Genomic DNA, 25,570 nt, shown 5'->3' with positions numbered 1-25,570 from the left:
GGTGTTACAGAAGTGAGCCACTGCACCTGGCCCATGATGGATATATTTAGATTGGGCATTCCATATCTTAGCTATTGTGAATAGTGCTGGAATAAACATGTGGGTGCAAGTATCTCTGTAACGTACTGATTTCCTTTCCTTTGATTAAATACCCAGTAGTGGGATTACTGGGTCATATGGTAGCTCTATTTCTGTTTTTTTGAGAAATCTCCATAATTTTTTTCCAAAATGGCTACACTAATTTACATTCCCACCAACAGTGTATAGGTATTTTCATTTCTCAGTGTCCTTACCAGCATCTGTTATTTTTTTATCTTTTTGATAATAGTCATTCTAACTAGGGTAAGATAATGTCTCATTGTGATTTTGATTTGAATTTCTCTGATGATCAGTGGTGTTGAGCATTTTTTCATATACCTGTTTGCCATTTATGTGTCCTCCTTGGAAAAATATCTATTCGGATCCTTTGCCTACTTTTTAATGGAATTACTTATGGGGTTTGTTTGTTTGTTTTTACTGTTGAGTTGTTTGGGTTCCTTGCATATTCTGGATATTAATAGTTTTGAAACTGTTTTCCCCTATTCAACAGTTTATCTGCTCACCCTGTTGATTGTTTCCTTTGCTATGCAGAAGGTTTCTAGTTTAATATAGTCCCATTTGTCTATTTTTGTTTTTGTTGCTTGTGCTTTTGGGATCTTAGCCATAAAATCTTTGCCTAGAACAATGTCCTGCAGCGGGAAGCAAACATTTAAGGGCCTCAGCAAACTGAAACCTGGCTCTATGAAAAAAGATAGTGAAATAAATCCTGGTAACATCGTTTTAGGGAAAAGAAGCAAAGGCACAGATAAATAATATAAGAATTAAAAATGAGCAACAAATACCTGTATAGTAGAGATGAAAAATCTTTTTTGAGACAGTCTCACTTTTGTTGCCCAGGCTGGAGTGCAGTGGTGTGATCTCGGCTCACTGCAACCTCTGCCTCCAGGGTTCAAGCGATTCTCCTGCCTCAGCCTCCCGAGTAGCTGGGATTACAGGCACCCGTCACCATGCCTGGCTAATTTTTGTAGTTTTAGTAGAGATGGGGTTTCACCATGTTAGCCAGACTGGTCTCGAACTCCTGACCTCAGGTGATCTGCCCACCTTGGCCTCCCAAAATATTGGGATTACCGGCATGAGCCACTAGGCCCAGCTGCGATGAAAAATCTTAAGTGAGTAACTATAACTTTATGCCAGTAAATTTGAAAGCTTACATGAAAAAGGGTAATTACTTAGAAAAGTATAAATCAACAGGATTAACTCAAGAAGAGATTGGAAACCTGGCTAATACCATACTGATAACAAATTGAATTGAGCTGAGTTCAGTGGCTCATGCCTATAATCCCAGCACTTTGGGAGGCTGAGACCAGTTTGGTCAACATAGCAAGACCCACCTGTATAAAAAAAATTAGTCAGGCATGGTGGTGTGAACCTGTAGTCCCAGTACGCAGGAGGCTGAGGTGAGAGTATCACTTGAGTGCAGGAGGTCAAGGCTGCAGTGAGCCACAATCACGTGACTGCACTCCATCCTGGGTGAAAGAGTGAGATCCTGTCTTAAAAAAAAAAAAAAAGAAAGAATCAAGCTAGTTGCTGTGGCTCACATCTCTAATCTCAGCTACTTGGGAAACTGAGGTGAGAGGATTGATTGTGCCCAGGAGTTTGAGACCAGCCTGAGCCACATAAGCAAGACCCCATCTCAAAAAAAAAAAAAAAAAAACATTAAAAAAAAAGACAAACAAACAAACAAAAAGCATCAGTAAATTAAAAAGTTTACTCACAAAAATGTACCAGGTCAGTTTTAGCACATCTTCTAAGGTACAGATAACCTTGCTATTCCTGAGAAATAGAGAGGACTCCTTAACTAATTTTATGAAGCTACTATGTGCTTGTTATTTACTTATCAGCACATTAAAGTGGTTGAAAAATACAGAAAAGTAGGTGTTTCAAAACTCACATTATTTCAGATTTAAATATTTTGTGTATACACAGACTAGAGTTTGGTATAACTTTACTTTTTGGGGTTTCTGTTTTGTTTTTTTGTTTGTTTGTTTTTGTTTTTTTGAGATGGAGTCTCACTCTATTGCCCAGGCTGGAGTGCAGTGGTGTGGTCTCGGCTCACTGCAACCTCTGCTTCCTGCATTCAAGCAATTCTCTTACCTCAGTCTCCTGAGTAGCTGGGATTACAGGCGCCCACCACCACGCCTGGCTAATTTTTATATTTTCAGTAGAGACGGGGTTTCGCTATGCTGGCCAGGCTGGTCTTGAACTCCTGATCTCAGGTGATCCACCCACCTCAGTCTCCTAAAGTGCCAAGATTACAGTCATGAGCCACTGCCCCAGTCTTGTGTTTTTGTTTTCTTGAGATAGGGTCTTGCTCTTTGACCAGACTGGAGTGCAGTTGCATGATCATGGCTCACTGCAGCCTCGACCTCCTGGGCTCAAGCTATCCTTCCACTTTGGCTTCCTGAGTAGCTGGGACTAAAGGTGTGTACCACCAGCTAATTTTTTTCTATTTTTTTTGTAGAGACATGGTTTCTAAAAGCTAATAGGAGATAATATCTTCATAATCTAGTCAAAGACTTTTTCGATAGGCCACACTAAAAACCGCACTAACAATAAATAAAAAACTAGATACACTGGACTACATCAAATACAAGAAATTAAGACCTTCTGCTTATCCAAAAGCAACACTAAAGAGTAAATGCTGCCCAGGGTGACTTCAATCTCCTGGGCTCAAGCGATCCTCCTGCTTCAGCCTCCCAAAGTGCTTGGATTACAGGTGTGAGCTACCATGCCTGGCCTACTTTTCTGGTTTTAATGGAAACAAATTCATTAGTATTTAAAAAATATTTTAATATTTAAAGTACTCATGATTTACTTATGAAAAAAATTGACCACTAAAAATACATGAAAACATGTATATTTTCCCCTTTATCTTAGATTTCAACATGGTTCATGATGGCATTGCTAAAGCCTAACTCTATAGTTTAAATAACTGGGCTGTAGCTTTGGCTGAGATGAATACTTTTACATATTCAGCCTATTTTCCACCTTTTCTCTTCTCTGACTCTCTTCAGAATCAGTAACATCTCAGAATATATTGCACAGGTAACTTAGTTTGCTATCTTGTGTCAGTATCATTAACAACTTACATTAAAACTTAGTCTCAACCCTAATGTTCATCAGCTGATTAATGGATAAGCAGAATTTGGTATGTTTGTACAATGGAATATTCTTTCAGCAATAAAAAGGAATGAAGTCCTGATACATGCTGCAACATGGACGAACCTTGAAAACAACCTAAGTGAAGAAAGTCAGCCCCAGAAGACCACATATTGTGTAATTCCATATATATGGGATATCCGGAATACGTAGATCTAGAGAGACAGAAAGTACATTAGTGGTTGTCTGGGACTGATGGTTGCAGAGACTGGGGGAGAAGTGGGGAGTAATTTCTAATGGGTATGAGATTTCTTTTTGTAGTGATGAAAATGTTCTAAAGTTGTTCGTGGTGATGGTTGCTGTCAGTATGGACTCATTTTTTTTTGCTTTTTTTTTGAGTCAGGGTCTCACTCTGTCACCCAGGCTGGAGCACAGTGGCTCAGTCATAGCTCACTGCAGCCTTGAACTCCTGGACTCAAGTGATCCTCCTGCCTCAGCCTCCCAAAGTGTTAGGATAACATGCATGAGCCACCACACTTGACTGGATTGTTTTTTATTCAGTATATTATAATCTGTTACATTACATATAACATATATAGTCATCATTCATTTTAATTTCAAATATTCCCTAATTTGACCAGGAAGCCCCTTCAAGCTGGCTTAGATGTCCTCTTGGCATGGTGTCATCAATTTATAAGCACTGCTTTACTTTAGGTACAAGAAAATGTTCCAGAATCTCTTCATATTTTCTTTGCCCTGGCCCTGAAATCAGCCATTTTTCCAAGGAGTGTTGTTCCTTTGAGTGGGGAAGAGTTTTTAGACACCAAGATCTGGGCATTAACTGTGTTCATTGCTACTGGGATGAGTTGTCAATATAAATATATATGGTATGAATATATGATGTTAGAGGTATCAGTCTAAATTAACGCACACACTATGCATATACATACATACATAATTATACCTCTAATTCCAATTCTATACCACACTACAGGGTTCTTTTTCCCCTTCTGGGGTTCTACTCTACATGTAGGCCAACTAAGGCCCTTCTAAGGAAGTGATATTTGACATAAAATCTGAAGAATATTTAAGAGTCAGCCATGCCCAAATTTGGAAATAGACCCTTACAGTCAGAAGGAAGAAATACAAAGACTTAAGACAGAATTAAGTGTGGTATGTTCAAGAAATGTAATGGCCGGCTGGGTGCAGTGGCTCATGCCTGTAATCCCAGCACTTTGAGAGGCTGAGGTGGGAGGATCACCTGAGGTCAGGAATTTGAGACCAGTCTGATCAACATGGAGAAACCCCCATCTCACTAAAAATGCAAAATTAGCCAGGCCTAGTGACGCATGCCTGTAATCCTAGCTACTGGGGAGGCTGAGGCAGGAGAATTGTTTGAACCTGGGAGGCGGAGGTTGTGGTGAGCTGAGATTGTGCCATTGGACTCCAGCCTGGGCAAAAAGAGCAAAATTCTGTCTTAAAAACAAACAAACAAACAAACAAACAAAAAACCGTAACAGCCACTGTGGCTGGAGTGTATTGAGTTAATAGGGAGAAGGGTTTGAAATGAAATTAGTGAGGCAGGAAAGACTTGCTGCATACAAAACTGTACAGGATATAATGAAGAATTTGAAATTTATTTACTTATTTATTTTGACAGATAGGGTCTTGCTCTGTCTCCCAGGCTAGAGTGCAGTGGCACAATCATAGCTTACTGCAGCCTTGACCCCTTAGGTTCAAGGGATCTCCTGCCTCAGTCTCCTGAGTAGCTGGGACTATAGGAACAGGCAACCACACCCGACTAATTTTTTTATGTTTTGTATGGATGGGGTTTCACTATGTGGCTCAGGATGATCTTGAACTCCTGGCCTCAAGCAATCCCCCCACTTTGGCCTCCCAAAGTTTTGGGATTGCAGGCATGAGCCATGGCTCCCAGCCTGGAATTTTAGTACAATAGGGAGGCATTGGAAGGTTTTGAGGAGATTGTGGTAATCTGATTTATGTTTCAAAAGATTAATTTGGCCATTGCATAGAGAATGAATTGTTGAAGAAAAAGCAGGGAGATACTTATAAGACTTACAGTAATCTAGGCAAGATAAAATAATGACTTGAATTAGGGTAACAGAGATGAGATAGAAGAGAACAAATCTGGGATATATTTTGGAGGTAGAGATGGTTGGACTAACTGAATTCTCAAATGAATTCTGAAAATTCAAATGAATTTTGAATTCATATATCTACCATGTGCTATGAATTGTGCTAAATTCTGGGGATAGAAACATTAAAAAGATGCAAGCCTTACTTTTAAGGAGCTCATAAAACAGTAGAGGGGATAGATATGCAAATAATTATAATACTGTATGATGAACACAGAATTAAGCATAAGGTAAAATGCAGGTCCAAAAGAGGAAGGAATTTACTGCCTGAATGCAGGGAGTAGTTACAGAAATCTTCACAAAGGAACAGAGAGCTGTCTTTTACAGGATTAAAACGCAGAAAGTAAAATAGGTATAGGTGCATGAAACAGCTTGGTGAATGCCAAAAACCCTTAGGATGAATGAAACCTAGAATTTAAGAATGGGTTTAGTCTTAGGTGGAAGCAATTGAGGAGGTTTAAGTGATATTTGCATTTATGAAATATCACTCTGACCTTATAAGGAAAACGATAGATTTGAGGAATGCAAAACCAGAGGTAGGAGGAACTTCCACTTCCAGCCATCATGTAATAACAGGGACTATTCTACTTAATTAGAAACCCAGACAAAATTATGAAGCAATGTTTCTGGACATTGGGTAACAGACATTGCAGGACTATCAACCCTAAGATATGGGAAATAAATGAAGTGAACCCTTGAGTTCCCGACTTAACTGACTGGAGGAAGTTTCCACACTGCAGATAAGGAAAGAGGAATTTAAAGAGTCTGGTGGTCTTGTTGAGTTGAGGAGACAATCACTGGAGTTTAGGGAGGCTAAGTTAGCCGGTACTGGTGAGGCAGAGTGTCAAAGAGGAGGGAACTGCAAGAAGAAAGAGCTTTGGAGAGCTGCAGAGGATTCGCCCTGAATCTTTGGCTGAGGACTGATCTGTGCACATGTATGAGAAAATTGTCTGAAGCTAAATATTGGAAAGCAGCAGACCAAACAATTCCCATAGCTTACCCAGGGCTGGGAATATTTTGTGTGCAAAGCCGGAGTGAGAAGGCGAAATAATATATAGGGGATCAGATAGAGTCTTCAGAAGGGGAACACCTTAGTAGCGGAGCTAAATTTTGCCTAGATTAAAGGCTGATCTGGACCCAATCTAATAATTTTTTTTTCTCTGTCGCCCAGGCTGGAGCGCAGTGGCGCTATCTTGGCTCACTGCAACCTCCTCCTCTGGGGTTCAAGCGATTCTCCTGCCTCAACCTCCTGAGTGGCTGGGATTACAGGTGTGCGCTACCACACCTGACTAATTTTTGCATATTTAGTAGAGAAGGGGTTTTACCATGTTGGTCAGGCTGCTCTTGAACTCCTGACCTCAAGTGATTCTTCTACCTTGGCCTCCCAAAGTGCTGGGATTACATGCGTGAGCTACCGCACCCAGCCCCAATCTAATAAATCTTAAAAGTAAGACTCAAAAGGATCACACTGATTTTATGTCCTTTACATGTGTGACAAAGTCCAACATTATTTAAATAATTTTTAAAAATCCACCAATGATGAATTTTTGTTGTCTTTTTTCTTTTTTTTTTTTTTGAGACGGAGTCTCGCTGTGTCTCCCAGGCTGGAATGTAGTGGCGTGATCTCGGCTCACTGCAAGCTCCGCCTCCCGGGTTCACGCCATTCTCCCGCCTCAGCCTCCCAAGTAGCTGGGACTACAGGCGCCCGCCACCACGCCCGGCTAGTTTTTTGTATTTTTAGTAGAGACGGGGTTTCACCATGTCAGCCAGGATAGTCTCGATCTCCTGACCTCGTGATCCACCCGCCTCGGCCTCCCAAAGTGCTGGGATTACAGCCTTGAGCCACCGCGCCCGGCCGTTGTTGTCGTTATAAGCAAATACACTCAACAACGTAAAAACCACATTGTCGGCCAGGCACAGTGGCTCATGCCTGTAATCCAGCACTTTGGGAGGCTGAGGCATGTGGACCGCTTGAGGCCAGGAGTTCAAGACCAGCCTGGCCAACATAGCAAAACCCCATCTCTACTAAAAATATAAACATGAGCTGGGGGTGGTGGCCCACACCTGTAATCCCAGCTACTTGGGTGGCTGAGGCACAAGAACCACTTCAACCTGGGAGGCAGAGGTTGTAGTGAACCAAGATGGCACCACTGTATTCCAGCCTGGGTGATAGAGTGAGACCCTGTCTCAAGAAAACAAAAAACCAAAATATTCCACAATGTCTAGTATCAAATAAGAAATTGCCAGGCAAATGGAGAAGCAGAAAAATATGACCTTTAACCAGCAAAAAAATCAATCAAAAGAAACACAGAAATAACAGAGATGATGGTATTAGCAGGCACAGATTTTAGAACAACTATCGCAAATACACTTCATAAGTCCAAGTAAGGTTGCTCTCAGAAATAAGCATGTTTATATAAACGTATATCTATCTATCTATCTATCTATCTATCTATCTATCTATCTATCTATCTATCTATCATCTATCTATCTTAAAATGTAGGCCACAGGAACTGGCATTTTACTTGGTATAGGAATTTAATGAGAACCAAATCACAAAAATACCAGATCTCCTTTTGAGGCCATGGATAATCAGGCTGTTTAGACAATCACCACTTCCAGTGCCTGTTATGTGTAAATTTAGGTAACTACCATTTAGATGCTAAAGCAAAAAGAGGAGATTCAAGTTTCTTAATGACACTGTTGGTCTTTTTCTTATACTATTGTTTTGGTTTTGTGATTTTGGTGAATAATTTTAGTTCAAAGTTACCTATGGCTTCTAAGGAAAAAAATAACATCATGAAAGGCAGAAATTATTTGAAACATATTCTCACATGCCCTCATTAGTTTTGTTTCTAGCAACATGTCTGTAGACCTAAGCTAACTTGACATTGCCATAATCCGTTAGGCTTTAAGGATTTTTAGTGAGTTTTTTATATTTAAGTCTTTTTATAGAATTATTTATAAAACTTTACCTAATTCTTGTTTTTGCTTCCTCAGAAACTGTTTTTATTACACCTGCCATCCTTTACGGGGTTTTTCTTTTGATTTGCTGTTAACATTCTAGGAATGAGCATCATACTTCTATCTCTGCTTTAAGAGACTGATGCAGAACGTAAAGCAGAAGCAGTGAACACAGAAGTGGCTGTGGGATTCAGACGACATCCATGTGTCATTTTCTCTGTGTAATTGAAGTAACTCCTTGGCAAAATATGTGTTTCTCAGTAACTCCTTGGCAAAATATGTGTTTTCATAATGTTGAATTTGCCTCTTAGGGAAAAATGTTTCAAATACACTTGAAAGATACTTATTTTGAAATTAATTATAAAACATTCATGTCTTTATCTTAGGACTGAATTCAAAGGGAAATGTTTCTTTGCCTTTTAAAAAATTGTTACATTGACTTTCAGCTTTCTGTAGTTATGATTAAAGTAGCAGTGATGGGTGCTATTTCCTGGTTCTGCAATGGTTTACTTTGTCTACTAAGTGATTTACTTTCAAACCTCATTACAGATAATCTTACTAAAAGAGTTAACATGCACTCTGCTAAAAGGTGTTTTACTGTTTTCCATGAAGAACATTGTATGAACAATGTTTTATGAAATGCTTTTTGTCCTGTAGATTGCCATATCTGTTATGTAGTTATCATATTGTCAAGTCTTTTGTTTTTTTTTCTCTAAAAAATCCTCACACTGGCTGGGTGTGGTGGCTCACGCCTGTAATCTCAGCACTTTGGGAGGCCTAGGTAGGCAGATCACGAGGTCAGGAGATGGAGACCATCCTGGCTAACACGGTGAAACCCCGTCTTCACTAAAAATACAAAAAATTAGCCAGGTGTGGTGGTGGGTGCCTGTAGTCCCAGCTACTTGGGAGGCTGAGACAGGAAAATTGCTTGAACCTGGGAGGTGGAGGTTGCAGTGATCCAAGATTGCACCACTGCACTCCAGCCTGGACAGCAGAGCAAGACTCCATCTAAAAAAAAAAAAAAATCCTCATACTGTGTGTCAGTCTTCCATATTCTGAATATTATAATACTTTGGCTATTTCTGTAGAAGGAGTACTTGCAAGTGTGTGTCTTGAAATACCCTCTTGTGTTTGTGTGATGTTAGGTTGTTAACTTGAGATCTTTCTAGCTTTCTGATGTGGCCATTTAAAGCTATAAATTGTCCTCATAACACTGCTTTAGCTACATCCCAGAGGCTCTGGTACATTGTATCTTTGTTCTCACTAGTTTCAAATAACTTTTTTATTTCTGCCTTAATTTCATTATTTACCCCAAAAGTCATTCAGGATTTTTTTTTTTTTTTTTGGAGACAGAGTTTCACTCTTGTCACTCAGGCATGAACTCGGTTCACTGCAACCTCTGCCTCCCGCATTCAAGTGATCCTCCTGCCTCAGCCTCCCGAGTAGCTGGGATTACGGGCATGTGGTGCCATGTCCCACTAATTTTTGTGTTATTAGTAGAGACAGGGTTTCACCATGTTAGCCAAGCTGGTCTTGAACTCCTGACCTCAGGTGATCCACCTGCCTCTGCCTCCCAAAGTGTTGGGATTACAGGTGTGAGCCACCACACCCAGCCAACTGAGTGAATTTCTTAATCTTAAATTCTAATTTGATTGCACTGTGGTCCAGGAGACTGTTATGATTTCAGTTTGTGTTTGTGTGTTTATGTGAGTTCTGTCTAAGTCAGATAAGCTCTGGAGGCTTCATTGTATGTATCTGCATATGACTGTGTATCTGGGTTGTATAGGCAGGCGAAATCCTGCTCTTAAATGGGGTGGCTGAAAGATAAAGGTTCCTGAACTCTACTTGCTGTGTATGTACCCCATTTGTACTTCAGAGAGGTGGAATCATCTATGACACTGCATTTCTTGTAATTGTGCTGTTGCTGGTATAAAGTCAAGTGCCTTCAATGCTTAAGGCTCAGACATTTTTCTTAAACTGATTTCAGGGCCTGTGAAAGTGTTTTCTATAACCTGTATAACCAGTACTTTGCAAAACTTGTTTACACTTCAATAGTACATTGTGATTAAAAAACTTTTTTTTTCTTATTTTTGTTACTGCTTTTTCCCACATGTTCTAATACATAGTGAATTTTAAAGAAATATATACTATTTTGGCTGGGTGCGTTGGCTCACACCTGTAATCCCAGCACTTTGGGAGGCCGAGGCAGACAGATCACGAGGTCAGGAGATGGAGACCATCCTGGCTAACATGGTCCACTGGCTACTAAAAATACAAAAAATTAGCCGGGCATGGTGGTGTGTGCCTGTAGTCCCAGCTACTCGGGAGGCTGAGGCAGGAGAATGGCGTGAACCCGGGAGGTGGAGCTTGCAGTGAGCAGAGATCGCGCCATTGTACTCCAGCCTGGGCGACAGAGCAAGACTCCATCTCAAAAAAAAAAAAAAAGAAAGAAATATATACTATTTTAATTTAGGGTATCTTCAAACTTGAATTTGTCTGTGTGAAACATTATAAAATGATACATTTCAAGAAAAAAAAAGAACACATGAACAGAGCCTCAGTAACTTATGAAAATAAACTGGTCTAATGTATGTGTAATTGGAGTTTAAGGGGGAAAACAGTAGGGGAAAATTCAAGAAATAATAGTCAAAGTGTTCTAAACTTGATGAAAACTATATATTCACAGATCCAAGTACAATAAACATTAGAAAACTGCTTGAAGGAACATCATAAACAAAATGCTAGAAACCAGTAAAAAAAAAAGAGACTTTTTAAAGAGCAGCCATATTATGTACAGGAACAAAGATAAGAATAAATGTATGCTTCTTATCAGAAACTATGCAAAATTCAATGGAACAACATCTTTGATGTACTGATAGAAAAACTCTATCGACTAAAATTCTATCACAGTGAAAATATCTTTCAAAATTGAAGGCAAAATAAAGATTATTTTCAGGCAAACAAAAGCTAAGAGAATTCATCACCAGCAGACCTGCACCATGTTAAAGAAAATTCTTCAAGCAGAAAGAAAATGATACAAGATGGAAAGTAGAATCTACATGAAAATGTTCAGTGCACTGGAAATTATAAATATACAGGTAAATGGAAAATACTTTTTCCTCACTTTTATTCTTAAAAAAAAGAAACGTTTATTTATGTATTTACTTTTTGAAACACAGTCTCACTCTGTTGCCAAGGCTGGAGTGCAGTGGTGTGATCTCGGCTCACTGCAGCCTCTACCTCTTAGATTCAAGCGATTCTCATGCCTCAGACTCTTGAGTAGCTAGGATTATAGGCATGCAACACCACAGCCAGCTTTTTTTTTTTTTTTTTGTATTTTTAGTAGAAACAGGATTTCACTATGTTGGCCAGGCTGATCTCAAACTCCTGGCCTCAAGTAATCTGCCTGCCTCGGCCTCCTGAAGTGCTGGGATTACAGGCATGAGCCACTGTGCCTGGCCCTCGCTTTTATTCTTTTAAAAAATAATTTACTATTTCAAGTAAAAATAATACATGCAATAAGCACGTAGTGTGGTGTTTTAAACAAAAGTAACAGTAAAATGCATGACAACAAAGCACAAAGAATGATGGTGGGAAATGATGTGTACTCTTGTAAGATACTTACACAATATACTATATGCACTAGAGACAGTCATGCATTGCTTAACAGGTATATGGTTTGAGAAATATGTCATTAGGTGATTTCATCATTGTGCAAACATCATGGAGTGTACTTACACGAACCTAGATGGTATAACCTACTACATACCTAGGCTATATAGCATATAACCTATAACTCCTAAGTTACAAAACTGTAAGGCCTGTTAATGTACTGCATACTGTACAAAACTGTAGCACAATGGTAAGTATTGGTGTATCTAAATGTAGAAAAGGTAATATGTTGTGCTGCTATGTTATGACGGATACAACATCACTAGGCAACAGGAATTTTTCATCTCCATTGTAATCTTATGGGACCATGGTCATATATGTGGTCCATTGTTGACTGAAAAATTATATGGTGCATTACTGTATACAAAATATATGCAAATAATACTATAATAGCATTTTAAGGTAAACTACTATAACTTAAAGACATATCATAAAATTATGGTGATAGGTCATTCTTTTCAATTCTCTTTCTTAGTTTCCACATCTGCTGTGAGGCCAATCAGTATTGAAATAAGAACAGGGCATCATAGATTTTCTCTTGCCTGAAATCCAGCCATTAGATACATTTACCACCCCTTCTTGCTTGCTAGGACCTAGAAGGGCAAAATTTTTAGATATTGGTTTGATCAATGGTAGGAGGCCTTTAGAGACTTTTAAGATAGTAGGCCGATCAGGCATGGTGGTGCATGCCTGTAATCCCAGCTACTTGGGAGGCTGAGGCAGGAGAATCATTTGAACCCGGGAGGAGAAGGTTGCAGTGAGCCGAGATTGTGCCACTGCACTCTAGCCTGGGCAACAAGAGCAAAACTCCATCTAAAAAAAAAAAAAAAAAAAAAGGATAGTAGGCTGATTACATATGACAGTTGCCCTCAATAATATACTTGAGAAATAATTGAAAAACTACTGAAAAAAGTAGAAAATTCTGGTAATGACATAATTGCTTATACTGAATAAATTCTCCTGCAGACAACAATTATAAACTGGAGGGCCACTAAAACAGAGCAGGAGCTGGAGATTTGGCATTTGAAAGCAGTAAACAATAATATGTCAGGTAAGATATGTGTTTAATAGGCTTTCCCACTTAGGATATTCCTGACTTTCTGTAGTACCTGGAGGCTAGATCTGAAAGCAGAAAGCCAGAGTCTTATCGACCTGAGGAGTTAGAAAAGGAATTTCAAACTGCAAGAGTGCCTGGAAATTAAGGAAGGGAGAACATCCTAGAAAGGAGGGAGATGTGGACGTCAGAGCCCCAAATTTGTATATAAATCCCCCTCAAATCCTTGGCTCACTTTTGAACTGTACATACGTGGGTGAAAATCCAAGGGATCTGGAGAAAACAACAGCTGGGGACTGAAAGAGCCAAGCAGACGCTTCAGCTGTTGCCTACCACGGTGGAGGCAGACTTTAATCTTTAAAGACTTACTTGACTTGAATAAGAGGAAAAGCCCTAGCTCTGACAAATATGTCTGACTTGAGCTACCACAATATAGAATTGTGGCTCCTCAACCACTTCGCGGATTTGAGCCAGTTCACAGGCCCAGATCCCTTTGGATAAAGAATGGGTTTTGAAGAAAGACCCTGCTGCTCTGTGGAAAATTTACACTGTAAATCTTTCTCCTAGGCTCTCCACAAAAGCTTTGCAGCCATTTACCAGAGCAACAGTATATTAGGCTAAGGGAAATAAAAACTAGATCTGTCTTCTGGATTAATAGATAATGGCTGTGGACTGACATAATTCCTGGAGACCTAAAATGTCACAGTGGTCTACTAGTCAAAACAGAGGCTTATGGAGGTCAGGTTATTAATGGAGTTTTGATTTGGGTTCATCTCGGTGGGCCCATGGTTATTACTCCGGTTCCAGAATGCATATTTGAGATAAACATACTTAGCAAATGGTAAAATATCCATACAGGTTCCCTGACCCATGGAATGAGGGTTATTGTGGTAGCAAATGCCAAATGGAAGCCACTAGAATAGTTTTCCCTTTCACAATAGTAAACCAAAAGCAATACCACATAGATTGTAGTGGTTAATGTTGCTTAAAGGATGCAGAGGTGGTGATTTTTGCCACATCTTCTTTCAACTTGCCTATTTGGCTTGTGCAGAAAATAGATCTTAGAAAATGAAAGTGGATTGTTGCAAATGTAATCATGTGGTTCTCCAACTACAGCCACTGTTTCAGGCATTGTTTCATTGTTGGAGCAAAGAAACATATTCTTTTGCATCTGTTATCCAGCTACTCCACTGGCAAATGCTTTTCTCTCTCTTCCTGTTATTATAGACTAGAAGAAGTAGTTTTATTTCACCTGGAAGGATCAGCACTGAACCTTCACTGTTCTACCTCAGGGCTGTATTACCCCTCTAACCCTCCGTTATGTTATAATCTAGTCCAAATGGGCCTGGATCCTCTCTACTGCACAGAATACCATAGCATATTTTTGAGATCATCCTGACTGAACCTGGTGAGCAAGAATTACTAGCTACTCTAAACAAGTCAATAATATAATGTGTGCCAAAGGGTGGAAATAAATACCACAAAATTCAAGGGACTGTTGCCTCAGTTCAGATATCCCTTCCAAGGTGAAAGACCAGTTGCTGCATCTGACTCCTCCAACCACCAAGAGGCACAACGTTCAGTGGGCTGCTTTGGATATTACAGACAACATATACCTCTTTAGGCACCAAGAGGTGCAATGTCTAGTGGGCTTTTTTGGTTATGGGAGGTAACATATACCTCTTTAAGTGTGCTACTCTGACTCATTTACTGAGTAACCTGAAAGAGTTCTTCTAGTTGTGTGTGGGGCCCAGAAGAATAGAACACTTTGCAACAGGTCCAGGCTGCTGTGTCAGTAGTTCTGCCATGTGGGCCATACGACCCAGCATATCCATGCTACTTGAAATGACTATAGCAAATAGGGATGCTATAATGGAGACTTTTGCAGACCACTATAGGTTAATCAGAACCTATAGAATTTGAAGCGAAGCTATGTTCTCTTCTGCCAATAATTGTTATCCTTATGGCTTGCTATTAAACTACTAGAAACTTAACATACGACCATGGTCACCTAGTTACTACATGAGTTGAGCTGTTTACCATGAAGTGAATGTTGTCTGATCCATCAAGACATAAAGTTAGGCAGGCAGATATGCACTCAGTCAATAACTGGAATTGGGACATAATTGGCTTTGAGCATATTCTGAAGGCACAAACAAATTGCACAAGGAAATGGTTAAGAGATCCATGGCTCTTGGTCCTATTACATGACCTTCTCTTTCTCAACACATATCAATGTCATCAAGTAGTTTCTTGTCACCAGCTGACTGAAGAAGAAAATACTTGAGCTTGGTTTACAGATAGTTCTGTGTGATATGCCAGCATCTTCTGTAAGTTCATAGGTGGGACACCACAGCCCTGCTAAGGTATGGCCCTGATGGGCATTGGTGAAAGAAAATCTTCTCAGTAGGTATAACTTTGAGCAGTGCACTTGGTATAGCCTGAAAGGATAAATATTCAGAGATACAGATCTCTACCAATTAGCATAGCTAATGGTTTGGCTGGAGGGTTGGAGACTTGTAAAAAGTACAATTAGAAAATCAGTGACAGGCACAGTGGCTCATGCCTATAATCCCAGCACTTTGGGAGGCCAAGGCATGCAGATTACCTGAGTTCAGGAGTTCGAGACCAGCCTGACCAATGTGGCGAAACCCTGTCTCTACTAAAAATACAAAAGTTAGCTGGGCATGGTGGCGAGCGCCTATAATCCCAGCTACTCGGAAGGCTGATGCAGGAGAATTGCTTGAACCTGGGAGGTGGAGGTTGCAGTGAGCTGAGATTGTGCCATTGCACTCCAGCCTGGGTGACAGACTCAGACTCTGTCTCAATCAATCAATCAATCAATCAATAAAATTAAAAAAAAAAAAAGAAAATCAGTGACGAGGAATCTGAGGAAGATGTATGTAGATACATTTCTCTGATTGGGTACAGAATGTGAAGATAAATTTGAGCCCCATTTAGAGGTTCCTCAATGCGGAACATCAGAAGATGTTAATAGTCAGGTAGATAAGATGATCCAGTCCATGAAGTCAGTTACCTTCTTTCAACAGTTACCCTTGTCCTTGCTCAATAGACTCCTGAACAACATGGCCATGGTGGAAGGGATGGCGATTACTCATGGGTTAGCAATGTGAACCTCCACTCTCTAAAACTGATATGACTATAGCCACTTCTGAGTGCCCAACCTGCCAACAGCGGATACCAACACTGGTTCTCCACTGCCTGAGAGTGTGGAGGGGGTGGGGGAGTTGAGTCAGCCACCTGCGGCCAGGTTGATTATATTGGACTGCTTCCACCATGCAAAGGCATCTTTATTCTTACTGGGATATACCCATACTTTGGAAATGGATTTGCCTTCCAAACCACATTCCATGGACTTCGGAGCCCTTCATTTACCATCATGGTATTTTGAAAGGATTGCTTCTGACCAGAAAATAATTTTACTTGACATCAAATGAGGTGCGTCAGTGGGTTAATGCTCACAGGATTCACTTGTCTTACCACGTTTCCCATTGCCCTGAAGCAATAGCCTAATACAATAGTAAAAGGAGTTTTGAAGATCCAGTTATAGTGCCAGCTAGCTGGCAATACTTTGCAGGGGCCAGGAAATGTCCGCCAGGACGTGGTACATGCTCAGCTACCAAGATACAGTGCTGACTGTCTCATGGCCAGCATTCTCAGGCCCAAGACGCAAGGGTGACTCCTCTCACTGTTACTCCTAATAATCCAGTAGTGAACTTTTTGCTTTCTGTCTCAGCTATGTGACCAGTTACAGAAATAATGATGGCAGCAGTTATAGGTATTTCAGTCTTACTTTGAAGTGAATGTATTTGTATATATGTTAACCAGTTCTTTTTCTTTTCTTCTCCTATGTCATTTCCCTACTATCTAACATCTGTTAATACTGGTTAACCAAACATCTCATTATTTAGGTTAACAGAATGTAGAGATCTGTGACTCACTAGGTGAGAAACAAACATCACCCAAAGACAGATAAAGGGACTTTATATCCTCTTTTAGCAAGAGAGTTGATACTTTTTTTTTGTTATAAAAGAGGTTCTGAGGCCAGGCATGGTGGCTCACACCTGTAATTCCAGTACTTTGGGATGCCAAGGCGGGCAGATCACCTGAGGTCAGGAGTTTGAGACCAGCCTGGCCAACATGGTGAAACCTCATCTCTACTAAAAATACAAAAATTAGCCAGGCATAGTGGCCCATGCCTGTAATCCCAGCTACTCGGGAGGCTGAGGCAGGAGAATCACTTGAATCGGGGAGGAAGAGGTTGCAGTGAGCTGAGATTGTGCCACTGCACTCCAGCCTGGGCAACAGAGTGAGATCCAAAACAAAACAAAAAAAAGTACTGTATCATGTATGATAAAAGCATGATTTTGCTATTTTTTATTGTATATTTTTAGAGTGTACAACATGATGTTTTGCTGTACTTATCTTGATCTACATATACATAGTGAAGGGATTACCAGAGTCAAACAAATTAATATACTCATTATCTCATACATTTACCTTTTCTCCTTTTTTTTTCTTATTATGGTAAGAGTACTTAAAATCTACTCTTTTGGCAAATTACCAGTATACAGTATTATTAACTATAGTCCTCATGTTGTACATTAGATCTGTAGACTTATTCATCACACATAACTGCAACTTCATACCCTTTGATATACGTCTTCCCATGACCCACCCCTGCCACTGGTAACCGCCATTCTACTCTTTGTTTGTATGTATTTGTTTGTTTAATATTCTATATATAAGTGAGATCATGTAGTATTTTTCTTTCTGTAACTGCCTTATTTCACTTGGCATAATGTCCTCCAAATCCATCCATGTTGTGGTAAATGGCAGGCTCTCCTCCTTTTTAAAAGCTGAATAATATTCCTTACATAATATACCTAATATTCCTATATAATATACATATTATATACTTCTGTATTCGGTTTCATTCTTCTATGTGTGGCTTGCCAGTATTCCCAGCACCATTTATTGAATAGGGTGTTCTTTCCCCACTTTATGTGCATGTTTTGTCAAAGATAAGTTGGTTGTACATATTTGGCTTTATTTCTGGGTTCTCAATTCTGTTCCACTGGTCTACATGCCTATTTTTATACCAGTACTGTGCTGTTTTGTTAACTATAGCCTTGTAGTATAATTTGAAGCTGGGTGACATAATGAATGCTTCCAGATTTGTTCCTTTTGCTTAGTTTTGCTTTGGCTATGTGGGCTCTTTTTTGTTTCCATGGGAATTATTTTTCTTTTTTTCTTTCTTTTTTTTGAGACAGAGTCTTGCTCTGTCACCCAGTGTGAAATGCAGTGTCTCAATCTTGGCTCACTGCAACCTCTCCCTCCTGGATTCAAGTGATTCTCCCACCTGATCCTCCCAAGTATTTGGGACTACAGGCTTACACCACCACACCTGGCTAATTTTTGTATTTTTAGTAGAGACAGGATTTTACCAAGTTGTCCAGGCTGGTCTCAAACTCCTGATGTCAAGTGATCCGTCCACCTTGGCTTCACAAAGTGCTAGGATTACAGGCGTGAGCCACTGTGCCCAGCCTGGTTCCATATGAATTTTAGGATTGTTTTTTCTAGTTCTGTAAAGAATGATGATGGTATTCTGATGAAAATTGCATTGAATCTGTAGATTGCTTTGGGCCATATGGTCATTTTCATATTGATTCTATCCATCCATGAGCATGGGATGTATTTCCATTTGTTTGTGTAATCTACGGTTTCTTTCAGCAGTGTTTTGTAGTTTTCTTTATAGAGATCTTTCACCTCCTTGGTTAAGTATGTTCCTAAGTATTTTAATTTTTTTTCAGCTGTTTTAAAAGGGATTGAGTTCTTGATCTGATTCTCAGCTTGGTTGCTGTTTGTGTATAGCAGTGTTACTGATTTGTGTACATTGATTTTTTTTTTTGAGACAGGGTCTCACCCTGTTGCTCACTGCAACCTCTGCCTCCTGGGTTCAAGCAATTCTCTTGTTTCAGTCTCCCAAGTAGCTGGGATTACAAGTGCCTGCCACCACATCTGGCTACTTTTGTTGTATTTTTAGTAGAGATGGGGTTTTACCATGTTGGCCCACTGGTCTCGAACTTCTGACTGCAAGTGACCCACCTGCCTCAACCTCCCAAAGTGCTGGGATTACAGGCATGAGCCACCGCACCTGGCCTGTACGTTGATTTTGAATCCTGAGACTTTACTGACTTCATTTCTTGGGTCTAGGAGCTTTTTGGATGAGTCTTCAGGGTTGTTTTTGTTTTGTTTTGTTGTTTTGTTTTGTTTTTAGGAGATGGAGTCTTACTCTGTTGCCCAGGCTGGAGTGCAGTGGCATGATCTTGGCTCACTGCAACCTTTGCCTCCCAGGTTCAAGCTGTCCTTCTGCCTCAGTCTCCCAAGTAGCTGGGACTACAGGTGCATGCCACAACGCCTGGCTAAGTTTTTGTATTTTCAGTAGAGATGGGGTTTCACCATGTAGGCCAGGCTTGTCTCAACCTCCTGACCTCAGGTGATCCACCCGCCTCAGCCTCCCAAAGTGCTGGGATTACGGGCATGAGCCACTATGCCCTACCCAGGTTATCTACGTATACAATCATATCATTGGCAGATAATGACAGTTTGACTTCCTCTTTTCCAATTTGGATGCCCTTTATTTCTTTCTATTGTCTGATTGCTCTGGCTAGGACTTCTATGTTGTCTTTTCTATTGTCTGATTGCTCTGGCTAGCACTTCTATGTTGAATGGAAGTGGTGAAAGTGGGCATCCTTGTTGTGTTTCAGTTCTCAGGGGAATGCTTTTAACTTTTCCCCATTCAAGATGATGTTGGCTGTGGGTCTGTCATAGAGGGCTTTTATTACTTTAAGGTATGTCTCTTTTATGCCAATATATATGTATATTTTCGACAGAGTCTCACTCTGTCATCAGGCTGGAGTGCAGTGACGTGATCTCGGCTCACTGCAACCTCTGCCTCCCGGGTTCAAGTGATCCTCCTGCCTTAGCCTCCTGAGTGGCTAGGACTACAGGCACACACCACCACACCCAGCTAATTTTTTGTATTTTTAGTAGAGACGGGATTTCACCATGTTGACCAGGATGGTCTCGATCTCTTGACCTTGTGATCTGCCTGCCTCAGCTTCCCAAAGTGCTGGGATTACAGGCTGAGGCACTGCGCCCTGCCCTATGCCAATTTTTCGAGGGTTTTTATCATGAAAGGATGTTGGATTTTATCGAATGTTTTTTCTGCATCTATTGAGATGATCGTATGATTTTTGTTTTTAATTATGTTTATGTGATATATCACATTTATTGATTTGCATATAGTGAACAATCCCTGCATCACTGGTGTAAAACCCACTTCATCATGATGTATTATCTTTTTGATATGCTGTTGGATTCTGTTAGCTAGTATTTTGTTGATGATTTTCTGCATCTATGTTCATCAGGGATATTGGTCTGTAGTTTTCTTATTTTGTTATGTCCTTTCCTGGTTTTGGTATTAGGGTGATACTGGTTTCATAGGATGATTTAGGGAGGATTTCCTCTTTATCCTTTGGAATAGTTTTTGTAGGATTGGTATCAATTCTTCTTTGAATGTCTGATAGAATTCAGCTGTGAATCCATTTGGTCCTGAACATTTTTTCTGTTGTAGGCAATTTTTTTTTTTTTTTGAGACAGAGTCTCACACTGTCACCTGAACTGGAGTGCAGTGGTGTGATCTCAGCTCATTGCAACCTCTGCCTCCCGGGTTCAAGCAATTCTCCTGCCTCAGCCTCCCAAGTAGCTGGGATTACAGGTACCTGCCACTATGCCCGGCTAATTTTTTTGTATTTTTAGTAGAGACAGGGTTTCACTATGTTGGCTGGGCTGGTCTTGAACTCCTGACTTTGTGATCCACCTCCCTCAGCCTCCCAAAGTGCTGGGATTACAGGTGTGAGGCACTGCAGCTGGCAGGCAATATTTAAAAAAAGCTACTGATTCAATCTTGCTGCTTGTTATTGGTCTGTTCAGGGTTTCTATTTCTTCCTCATTTAATCTAGGAGGGTTGTATATTTCAAGGAACTCATCCGTCTTCTCTTGATTTTCTAGTTTGTGCACATAAAGGTATTCGTGGTAGACTCAGATAATCTTTTGCATTTCTATGGTAGCAGTTGTAGTATGTCCAGTTTCATTTTTTTACCCTTTCATTTGTCAATGGGCACTTTGGTTGTTTCCATATATTGGTTATTACAAATAATGTTTGTAATGAACATGGGGGTGCAGATATTTTTACTAGGGGTGATTTCATTTCCTTTGGGTATATACCCAGAAGAGGCATCGCTGGATCACATAATGGTCCTATTTTCAGTTTTTAAAGGAGTCTCCATACTGTTTTTCACCCTGGCTGCACCAATCTGCATTCCCACTAACAGCATACAAGGGTTCCCCTTTCCCTGTACCTCAGCCAACACTTACTTTTTCTCTTTTTGATAAAAGTCATCCTAACAAGCATACGATGATATTTCATTGTGGTTTTAATTTGCATTTCCTTGATGATTAGTGATGTTGAGCACCTTTTCTTATACCCGTTGGCCATTTTATGTCTCCTTTGAAGAAGTCTATTCCAGTCCTTTACCCATTTTTAAATTAAATTATTCTTTTTTTATTTTTGGCAATTGAGCTGTGTAAGTTTCTTATATATTTTGGATATTAACCCTTTATCTGATATATGGTTTGCAAATATTTTCTCCCAATCCATCGGCTGCCTTTTAATTTGGCTGATTATTTCCTTTGCTGTGTAAAAGCTTTTAAGTTTGTTGTAGCCCCACTTGTTTACTTTTGCTTTTGCTGCTTGTGCCTATGGTGACCTAGCCACAAAATCATTGCTGAGAACAATGTCAAGGAGTTTTCCCTCTATGTTTTCTTTTAGGAGTTTTGCAATTTTAGGTCTAATGTTTACATCTTTAATACATTTTAAGTTGATTTTTGTATATGATGTAAGATAAAGATTCAGTTTTATTCTTTTGCCTGTGGATATCTAGTTTTCCCAACATCATTTATTAAAGAAACTATCCATTCCCCCACGGTGTCTTCTTGGTGCCCTTGTTGAAAACTAGTTGACCATATATGCCTGGGTTTATTTATTAGCTCTCTCTATTCTGTTCCATTTGTTTATGTGTCTGTTTTTGTGCCAGTACCATTTTTTTTTATTGTTATAGTTTTATGGTAGATTTTGAGGTAAGGCAAGGTAATGCATCCAGCTTTGTTCATTTTGCTAAAGACTGTCTTGGTTGGCCAGGCACAGTGGTACACACTTGTAATCCCAGCACTTCAGGAGGCCAAGGTGGGTAGATCACTTGGGCTCAGGAGTTTGAGACCAGCCTGGGCAACATGGAGAAACCCCATCTCTACTAAAAATACAAAAATTAGCCAGTCTGCTGGTACATGCCTGTGGTCCCAGCTTCTCTGTAAATTGAGGCAGGAGGATCATTTGAGCCAGGGAGGTGAAGGTTGTAGTGAGCTGGGATCGTGCCACTGCACTCCAGCCTGGGTGACAGAGCGAGACCCTGTTTAAAAAAAAAACAAAAAAGAAAGAAAGAAAAAAGATTACCTTGGTTATTAGGGGTCTTTTGTGATTCCATATTAATTTTGCTTTTTTTTTTCTATTTTTGTGAAAAGCGATATTGAGATTTTGATAGAGATTGCATTGACCGGTACTGGTTCACGGCCTGGGGGTTGGGACTCTTGGATTAAAGGCTTAAATGTAAGACCTAAAACTATGAAACTAATAGGCAAAAACATTGGAGAAACACTCTAGGACACTGGTCTAAGCATAGATTTTTTTTGGGTAAGACCTCAAAAGCACAGGCAACAAAAGCACAAATAGGCAAATGGGATTGCATTAAGCTAAAAAGCTTCTGTTGCAGTAAATGAAACAATCAAAAGTGAAAAGACAACCTACAAAATGTGAAAAAACATTTGTAAGCTATCAATCCAACAAGGGATTAACAACCAGAATATGTAAGAAACTCAAACAACTCAACAGTAAAAGAAAAAAGTGATTAAAAAATGAGCCAAAGACCTGAAAAGACATTTCTCAAAACATACAAATGGCCAACAGGTATATTTAAAAATACTCAGTATCACTTATCATCAGGAAAATGCTAATCACAACCACAATGAGATATTATCTCACCACAGTTAGAATGGCTATTATAAAAAAGACAAAAAATAACACATGCTGGTGAAAATGCAGAGAAAGGAGAACTATTGTAGACTGTAGTACGAATGTAAAGTAGTACAAGCACTATGAAAAAGAGGATGGTGATTAAAGACATCCAAAACTTAAAGACAGGACTACCATATGATCCAACAATTCCACTGCTAGGGATATATCCAAAAGATGGGAAATCTGTATACTGAAGACTACCTGCACTCCTGTGTTTATTGCAGCACTAGCACTATTCACAATAGCCAAGATATGGAATCAACCTAGGTGTCAATTGAAGGATGAATAAATAAGAAAATGTGGTATATATACACAATGGAATATTATTCAACAATAAAAAGAATAAAATCCTGTCATTCCAGCAACATGGATGGAACTGGAAGTCATTATGTTAAGTGAAATAAACCAGGCACAGAGAGACAACATTTTATGTTCTCACTCATATGTGAGAGCTTAAAAAGTGGATCTAACGGAGGTAGAGAGTGGAATGGTGGTTACCAGAGGGTAGGAAAGGAATTGTGGAGAGGGGGATGAAGAGAAGTTGGTTAATGGCTACTAACATACAGTCAGATAGAAGGAATAAGTTAAAATGTTTGCTAGTAGAGTGACTATAGTTAACAACAATGTATTATGTATTTCAAAATAGCTAGAAGAGAAGAAGTATAGTGTTCCCAGCACAAAGAAAAGATAAATGTTTGAGGTGAGGGATGTCTCAATAATTTTAATTTGATCATTACACATTGTATACATGTATCAAAATACTAAAATACTCTCAAATATGTATAATAATTATGTATTAATAAATATAATACAAAAATTCCAAGTTTTAGTTTTGGTAATCTTTTCTATTGTTTTTCTAGTATTGACTTATTTCTTCTCTGATCTTTATTTCATTTCTTCTACTAACTTTGGGTTTAGCTTGTTCTTTTTCTAGTTCCTTGAGGTATAACATTAGCGTATTTGAGATCTTTCTTCCGTTTTAATGTAGGTGTTTATTGCTATAATCTTCCCTCTTAGAACTGCTTTCATTGAATCCCATAATTTTAGGGATATTTTGTTTCTATTTAGTTCTTCTCAAGATATTTTTGTATTTCCATTTTGATTTCTTCTTTGACGCATTGGTTGTTCAGGAGCACATTGTTTAATTTACACATAGTTGTGAATTTTCCAAATTTACTCCTGTTTGTTGATTTCTAGTTTCATGCCATTTTGTCCAGAAAATATACTTGATTTGATTCAAATCCTCTTAAAGATGTTAAGACTTGGTTCAGTTGGGTCCTAGCAGCAGTGTCTTCTGAGGCTCTCCGTGCCCTCTCCTTTTCACTTCCTGAAACATGGCCTCAGTGGTGGCTGGTCTCTGATGGTGTCATCAAGGTGTTCAATGACATGAAAGTGCGTAAGTCTTCAATGCCAGAGGAGGCGAAGAAGCACAAGAAGGCAGTGTTCTTCTGCCTGAGTGAGGACAAGAAGAACATCATCCTGGAGAAGGGCAAGGAGATCCTGGTGGGCGATGTGGGCCAGACTGTCGACAACCCCTACACCACCTTTGTCAGGATGCTGCCAGATAAGGACTGCCGCTACGCCCTCTATGATGCAACCTACAAGACCAAGGAGAGCAAGGAGGAGGACCTGGTGTTTATCTTCCGGGCCCCTGAGTCTGGGCCCCTTAAGAGCAAAATAATCTATGCTAGCTCCAAGGACGCCATCAAGAAGAAACTGACAGGGATCAAGCATGAATTACAAGCAAACTGCTACGAGGAGGTCAAGGACCGCTGCACCCTGGCAGAGAAGCTGGGGGGCAGTGCCGTCATCTCCCTAGAGGGCAAGCCTTTGTGAGCCCCTTCTGGCCCCCTACCTGGAGCATCTGGCAGCCCCACACTTCCCCTCAGGGGTTGCAGGCTGCCCGCTTCCTGCCAGACCGGAGGGGCTGGGGGGATCCCAGCAGAGGGAGGGCAATCCCTTCACCCCAGTTTCCAAACAAATCCCACACCCCCTGGATTTCCCTCCTCCTTCCTTCCCTGATGGTTCTGGCCTTCCCAAACTGCTTTTGATCTTCTGATTCCTCTTTGGTTGAAGCAGACCAAGTTTTCCCCAGGAACTCCAGTTGTGGAGTGAGCTGTATTTTTTTTTAAACAACATCCCCACTCCCTACCTGTTCCTCCCCCTTCCCATGCTGCCAACTTCTAACCGCAATAGTGACTCTGTGCTTGTCTGTTTAGTTCTGTGCATAAATAGAATGTTGTGGAGATGACCCCTCCCTGTGCCGGCTGGTTTCTCTCACTTTTCCCCTGGTCATTGCTAGTCATGGAA

General features: G+C 40.1%; 1 protein-coding gene across 1 annotated transcript; it reads left to right on the top strand.

The window, feature by feature from the left end:
* The first annotated feature begins 24,619 nt into the window (after window positions 1–24,619).
* Window positions 24,620–25,232, top strand: LOC126943767 (cofilin-1-like). The gene has a single exon (XM_050772807.1). It carries the CDS (start codon window positions 24,647–24,649, stop codon window positions 25,094–25,096), a length of 450 nt encoding a protein of 149 aa, XP_050628764.1. The 5' UTR covers window positions 24,620–24,646; the 3' UTR covers window positions 25,097–25,232.
* The last annotated feature ends 338 nt before the right edge of the window (window positions 25,233–25,570 follow it).

Source organism: Macaca thibetana, chromosome 1 (assembly GCF_024542745.1).
Source record: "Macaca thibetana thibetana isolate TM-01 chromosome 1, ASM2454274v1, whole genome shotgun sequence".
Classification (NCBI taxonomy): Eukaryota; Metazoa; Chordata; class Mammalia; order Primates; family Cercopithecidae; genus Macaca; species Macaca thibetana.
Note: the sequence above shows the minus strand (reverse complement) of the source record. Positions and strands in the feature narration are given on the sequence as shown.

Bases quoted from the DNA above. Each gene is read 5' to 3' on its own strand.
- LOC126943767 (XM_050772807.1), top strand. From the start codon at position 24,647: ATGAAAGTGCGTAAGTCTTCAATGCCAGAGGAGGCGAAGAAGCACAAG.